General features: G+C 37.1%; 1 protein-coding gene across 1 annotated transcript in view; it reads right to left on the reverse strand.

The window, feature by feature from the left end:
- LOC106946089 (neuroepithelial cell-transforming gene 1 protein-like) overlaps positions 1–3,151 on the reverse strand; it is a 15,314-nt gene extending 12,163 nt beyond the window's left edge. The window contains exons 1-3 of the mRNA XM_015030218.1: positions 2,546–3,151; positions 822–888; positions 509–568 (exon numbers count right to left, since the gene is read on the reverse strand). Coding sequence (XP_014885704.1) covers positions 509–568; positions 822–888; positions 2,546–2,694 — 276 coding nt within the window. The 5' untranslated portion in view covers positions 2,695–3,151. The remainder of the gene's footprint in view (positions 1–508; positions 569–821; positions 889–2,545) is intronic.
- Positions 3,152–7,594: the final 4,443 nt, after the last annotated feature.

A 7,594-nucleotide genomic window follows, 5' to 3' on the forward strand; every position in this document is an offset into this window, starting at 1 on the left:
TATATATATATATATATATGTTTATGTAAAATTCTGGGCCAGGATTTTGTAATAAGATTCGTTTTATGTTTTTAGACCATTTGCAGCTCAAAGAAAACAAAATGCAGGTCAGGACAAGTCTAGCAGTTCCTGCAGCCCCACAAACAGGAAAGAGACTCAATAGCGCTTTCCTGATAGAACAATACTCATCATGTCATACAGACTCTTCAAAAGTTTAACCACTCATTTAGATGCGTCCGTCTATGAATGTCTTTTGTGGTGTAGAATAAATAACTGTATGGATTGCAGCGATATCGAAGCAGAAACAGCCCTCAGAGACCGACTAGGAATGGCATGTTTAAGGTTTTCTCTTTAGATTTTCCCTAGAGTGGTTTTCATGTACAAAGTTTTAGCAGGCTAAGTCTGAGCTCATTGTATGTGAGATCTGAGTCACGCAGATGGATTATAATGTGCCGTATGGATTCTTTCAGTAGAAGATCTGCAGCGAATACAGAGGACGATCGCTCACCTTGAGGTCAAAGCTGGAGAGGCTGACGGTGTCATCCTCCTTTTCTTTGCGCTTTCTCTTCTATAGGAGCAAAACAAAAGGTTACCGTTTATTTTCAGACACCGGATTAAAGATAAACAGAATAAATTTCATCGTCTTTCCATTGTCTGTAAGTGGAAATAGTTGGTACAAACAGTTCAACTAATTAACTTCTGGGTTAAAAGGATACAAAAAAAAAAGATGTAATAGATTGATAACTATTTACATTTATCTGGTAATCTCATCATATAAGGCATTAGTAAATAAAAGCAGCGGCACTGTCCCATGAACTCACTAGACTGAAGTCCCAAGGCGTCCCTGGAGTGAGGAAGGTGAAAGAGCTGCCTCTCTGCAGTGACGGTCTGCAGGAAAAGACACAAATGTTCTGCAAACATTTCACAGTGGGAACAAGTGAACACCATCCCCAGCTTGTAAACTGTCTTATAAATTGGGCAAGTCAAATTTATCTCAAGAACAGAGAGGGACACACCCTATTTTCAAACTCTCCTGGGCTTTACTGCAGCTACAGTAGAGAGGATGTCACTTTCAGGACATTTTCCATTGAGATTTGTCAAGTTTGGCCTAAAATGTGACAGATGCTGTCAGGCGACTGAACAATGTTAATATTTAAAGCCTTACAAGGAGTCGTTCAGCTCTGTGGCTCTAAAAAAAAACGGTCCGTTATATTGACCAAACAGTGAAGCTACAAAGTGTCATGACTCTCAGAGGGAGCCGTCAAAAGCCAGCTGTACAAACTGACCAGTCTTATGCTTGTTGTGCTCATCACATGACCACATTTTATAAAGATATTCACCCGCTTTTTGCTCTAGTTCAGCATACTATGTTTGCTTTTATTGTGTAACTTTTATGTTTTTATTTTATTTTATATATATATATATATATATATATATATATATTTTTTTTTTCCCTAGTTATTTATCCCCCCCCAACTATTTTATTGTTGTTAAAATTTTGAAATTAGTTCATACTTTGTGAAACACTTTATTGATGAGTAGGCATAATATTTGGCAGATGTTGGAATGCAGTAATCCCAGCTGAAGAAAACTCTTTATCTAACTCCTTATACTATTTGCATTTATTAAAGTTGACAAATACAAAGACAATTTGAATGCATGACATAGTTTATCACTTACTACAGTGTAATAGTTCAGCTGCAGAAATGATCAAACTGTTGATCAGAGTTAAAATATGTATTCAATTTACTCTGTTATTTGAAGATACACTGACAAGGCTGATATTTATTACACTTTTCTTTGACCTGTTTGTTTTCACTGATTCAAACTGTTTTTATTTCCTATCGACTATAAGATATAAAACCCAGCTAAACATTTTATGTTCAACAAGAAATTGATTAATAAATTATTTCTACATATGCATCAAAACATGTTCCATACCTATATCTGATTTCATTAATCTAAAATAAGTGCATCAAAAAATATTTCTGACATAATTTTTCATTTTGATGCAGATAATAAATGAAAAAAAAAAAGATTTTTGAAAAATGTCCCTGTCAATTACTAGGAGAATCTTCAATAATGACAGATTTGATATATTTTACAATTTGACAGTCAGTTGGGCTGAATAATGTTAGTAAATTCTATTGCTCGAAATAAAATAAGCAATTTTGTAATATTTTCTGATCAAAACAACCCCATAATTAAGAATTTATAAGATGACTTAATAAACAATCATTCGAGAATTAAATTGATTCTACCTTTATTACTGAAGTTGTAACGAGGAATTATTGTCATTATTAATGATTTATTATTCAATAGTCTTTTCTACAAACACTTATTGTTATTAAGTGGCACAACAGAGGAATCTACGAGGTGCACCTGAAGGCATCATTTGCCAGTTAATGCCAGCCCTGCCCGTCTCAGTCGACGAAGTGGGGCTATTATCTCGGAATAAACCTATTTTTGCCTACGCATTTTACTACTTAGTGCTATCAAATGATGAGCTGTTTTTTAAATTTGTTTTATTTTTGCAGCTACGTACTTCTTCGAGTTGTTTCTCCGCAGTCTTTGCGGGGGCGACGGCTCTGCAGCGCTGATGACACTCGTAGTAGACGTCCTCGACGAAATCCTCCGTAGTTTCTGCTTCTGGTTTCCCACCGTCCTTCCGTGAACTTCCTCGTTTTCTTCCATTTTGCGAGTCAATTAGTTGTAAAATATCCTATACCAATGTGTATTAATGAGTAGATAATAAAAAACTAAGTCCGAGTGTATGAAAAGTTGCTTTATCTATACAAAGAAAACACGGAATCAATGACAACACACACAGTAGACGGCGGAAGTTTGAATATGGCGGATTATTGGAAATGGACCAATCAGGAGAAAGCTCAGAGCTTTGCTCCTCCCATCTTCCGCTGAGGGGGAGGAGCCAGTATTGAACGTCGCGAGATGATATTGATAATCAGTCAGATACGACTAGAATGAATAAAAATCGATAAGAAATGACTGAAACTGTCTGTCCTACATAAAACGAAATTATTTCTGATATGTGTAAATTAATGGAGTGGATGTTTGAGGTATTTTTCTAACTATCATTATTACATTGCCCTAACAAAAATTAGTCATTTACTAATTTATTTTCGCTTTTATGGGGCAAACCTTGCTGCTTGTAATATTTTAAAGTAGTTCTAATAAATATTATATTTTTTGAAGGTCCCACAATTATTTTTGGGTGCTTTTCCTTACCGATTGTTCAAACATTAGACTCGTAAGCTCAAGGGGGCTATATTATACATTTATTTATTTATTTTCTGCACAAATAAGGTTATTTGATCAGAGTTGAAAACTTGGCATATAGTAGTTGAAAAGAAAAAAAAGAAAGAAAAACACTTAAAGGCAATGTTCAGCAATACCATTCAGGAAGAAAATGGGTTCTGTATCTCAGAATTGAATGTGTTTAACCAAAGAAATATGATGCTGACAGAAGCTGATAAATTATTATTGTCCGCAGTAAAATGAGTTCTGTACTAACATAAGCCAGTCAGAGAAGAAGTCACTAATCCCAAGTCTAGAGAGCCACATAAATACAACTTCAAGATAACAATTTTGTGCTTAAATATTATTTCATCAATTAAATCAAACCAGTTTTTATCTGTATAGATAGTACCAAATTACATAAATGTGAAAAAATGTTAAATATTATTTAATTTTAAGAAGTACTAATGGAATGCACCTGCAGCTATTTTATAACAGTTTGTTATATCAGTACATTCTTCCACAACTAGTCATTTGAGGATATACAATCTTGATATGAAAATGACTTTGACGTATAGTGACGTACAACATGCTGGCAGTCCGCCTCCCAGAACACTGATTTCATGTGGTGCTAGAAACTGAGTACAAACATCTATGCTCCCAAATGAAATCAGCTCCTGAGAGCAGATTGTTGGACGAAAAGATTTAAATCTTTAGCTTTATACAAAATTATACAGAGAGAATGAAATTCTTGACACTGTAGGAGTCGATCCAGATACTCAGCAAAGCTGAAAGGCTCTTCTTCTTTCTGCCAGTGGCTCATTCTGCAGATGAACACCAGGGGGAGTGCTAAATTAACAAGCAGTCAAACCGGAGCCAATCGTCAGTGTCTGAAGACTTTTAGAAGTTGGATGGCTGGCCTCAGCAGAGCTTGGGTGGAAGTCCGAAGTGTGACCTGATGTTCCACTTCCCTGGATCAACCCGTGTCTGCAAAAACACAAAATGAACAAAAAAAATGATGTCTCAAGCAGCATCATGTTTGCAGTCATATCTAGAATCGTTAATGTGTGTTCTCATTTTAGATCAAGAAGGTAATGTCTCGTTACTGAAAGTATTTCAATTACTTACACATAAAAAAGAGCACATTACTCATTTTACTTTTAAAATTTTTAAATCTTGCTTTGATTACCATCAGTGGGATTTCTTAGCTTATGCAGTTTTTTGGATATGTCCACTGGTATTTTCTGCTGATTTGGTTTTGGTGGTGAAGTCCGAGTCTTTTAGATTTGGATGCAAATAAATCAATTACTTTTTTGAGTGAGAAAACTACATTTTGGTTGCCTAAAATGAAATAGCATACTGTTCCTTTAATGAGCATTTGATCATTTGTTGGAAATGTTGCATCAACAGCTAAAATAATAGTGTCTACTAATCTGCTGATTATTTTTTTAATTAATAAATAGATGGGAAAAGGTGCTTGATTGTAGATTTTTATTTTATTTTAAAATAAATGCCAGCTGAGGAGTTCTGGGTAATGCATATTATATATCTTGTACAGTTTTGGCTTAGTTCCTGCTCTGTGTTGTTCTTTCAGCAAATTGCTTTTGAACATTGAACATTATTTCAATAATCAATTAGCTTAATTTGATTAATTCAATTAATCATTTCAGCAATAATTTAGATTATCAGTATTCTCATATATTTTCCTAAAACGTAAATGTACTAAAACTAGAGACTATATGTATTTTTCTTACATTTTTATTGTGAGGTGATGAAACTGCAATTTAAATGCATTTATTTGACTTTTTGCACATTCTACCCGAGGTGGCAGTTATGGTGAAGGGGAATAGAGATATGACACATGCAGTTGTGCTATAACTGATATGAGTCACAGCCCAACAAACGTGTGAAGACGTTTGTTTAAGACAATCAAAACTTTAGTGTATCTATTTTAGACACGCAAGACATATTAGGTTGGCAAGGAACTTCCGCCAGAATTACAGCTTTGGGTAAAGTTAGTTCATTTTTCAGTTGTGAAACTTGGAAATTAAGACATCCAAGTACAATTTAAACTCAGAGTTAGTCATTTCCGGAAAGGTTTTACTTAAATGGGAATTGAAAATGGATGAAGGGTTTTGTTTGTTTCTATTCCCCTTGTGACAAACTCTTTGTCGTCCCATCATCATCATCCTTTGATTTTCTCCTTTCACTGCTTACTGAATAATGGACTGGTATGAGTGCTACATCATATAGCATCTGGATGAAATTGAATTTTACCTCCTAGGAATTAATTAGTGCTCAAAAAAAGAAAAAAGAAAAAGTAAAAAAAGCCGTAAGCAAGAGTCATGGGACTCTTGCCATTTCTCTGTCCAGTAAATTTCCCCTGGTGTCATCAGACACCTGACAATTGAAGGCAGGAGTGAGTCAGAAAGAGCAGAGGTCACATTCGTGTAGATGGAGATGAATAAGAAGTTCTTCCTGAAAGGAGTTGGCCTCTACTCAGCACTCCATTAGAGCAAAGTGTGGATGAGAGAGAGAGAGGGAGAGAGAGAGGCAGCTAACCTCAAGACCGGAACCTTTATGAACTGACCAACGTCGATCTGAGAAATATGGCTTCGATTCTACGGTGTTGGATTGTGTGCATCGGCTAGCACAAGGCTCTAAAAAACAACACATCAGCTCATGAGGGTCTAACCAGAGGCGTTGTCTCTCTGAAGGACTGAGATTCAGCTTTCCAGGTTAAACATCTGGCCAACTTGTTTCTGGTGAAGGATGTAGACAGGACTTAGAAGCACGACGGAGTACATTAAGAAGAAGTGCTGAATGTATTCAATACCCATCGTTGCCTGATGCTTTGAAGAACTTCTCTGCCCATTAAGCTGAAAGACCCTCCAGGAGGAAGCTGTGTGGTCTAGAAACAATTCCAGTTTTTGAAAGGCAGCCTCAACAACTCTTTGCTCCAACCTGAGGTGCCTGGTTATTTTAACAAGTCTACAAATATCTCAGGGCCCCTAAATGTCAGGAATGTCTGGTTTTGGTCCAAGTCAACCATGGCACCACAGGGATTACACACCTAGTCAGTAAAAAAAAAAACATTGACATGTACTTGATACAGCGTTAATTAGAACAAGTGTCATTTACCAACTAAACAGCACTGATTCCATGATTTCCTTGACAAGTCTTTTTTTTTTGACAAATGACTCAGAATCACTTACAAGTCGTTGTGCAAACAGAGACAAAGTAAAAGGATTAGTTATACCAGGAAGTAGAAATGTCACTTAATTTGATGCTATGAGTAAAAGGGGATTTCAAGTGCCAGTAAGTCATTTAATAGTCTGGAGTCTTATCACCTTGTCTGAAATCAGCAGTGAGGCAAAGTGAAAGATTTTATCTCACATGGGCTTAAATGACATAATGGGCTTTTTCAAGTTACTTATGCATGCTTCATGCAGCCTCCGGGTGTGTTGAAGTGAAACACAAAGGTCATCATTAAAAGAAATTATAGATAAAAAAAAATAAATATATATAATTATAATAGCAGTTGAGAGAAAGGAGACCTTCTAATTTCAGTAGTATTGTCTTTCCTACTATCTTTAGAGCAGATTCGACTGACTACTGATAGAGTTATTAATGTCAAAATTCTTGTTGGGATCAGAAACATAGTCGGGCTCAATGCATTTAAACATTGAACTTCTCTCTGACCATCCAGAGCTTTTTGATTCACCACGTTACAAAGCGACTGTTCAAAAATGATCTAAAGTCAAACCGTGACATTTAAAGACATGCAAAGACGTAAATTGATTCATGGGGGAAAATGAAACAGATGAACGACTCTAAAATACGAACCTGTTGCAAGTGAACCATCCCCTGCCAGACGATGCGCAGTTCTCTTCCTCGTGATGCTTCCGGTCGGACCTGGTGCCGTGTCCTGCTCCACGCGCCGGAAGATCCTGTAATGGACTTTACAGCTTGTGCCTCAGACCAGGATGCGTTTCATCAGGGGAGGTTCTGAGGAGCTCAGCCCTCACTCCTGTTTCTCTCTGCCGTCTACAGTCAGGGCGAGCCTTTCATCTGCCGCTCTGCCACAGTCATTATCGGAACTCTGAGTCACCGTGGGCTGAAGTAAACACACACGGAGACGCCGAGCGCCGTGTTCGTACCCGTGTCAGTGTGGGAGATGTCAGCAGTCAACATGCGAGGTTTCGCTAATGCGCTCTCTCACAAGTGAAACACCCAGATTTACCGTTGCCCGTCGTTTCTCACACACGTTGCACACACCCAGCGTGACATGGCAACTTTGAGCTCGCAAATGCACACAGGGAGCAGCTTCATTACCGCC

The sequence above is a fragment of the Poecilia latipinna genome, unplaced genomic scaffold, assembly GCF_001443285.1.
Source record: "Poecilia latipinna isolate Pla-1442-1.1 unplaced genomic scaffold, P_latipinna-1.0 Scaffold175, whole genome shotgun sequence".
In the NCBI taxonomy this organism is placed as follows: Eukaryota; Metazoa; Chordata; class Actinopteri; order Cyprinodontiformes; family Poeciliidae; genus Poecilia; species Poecilia latipinna.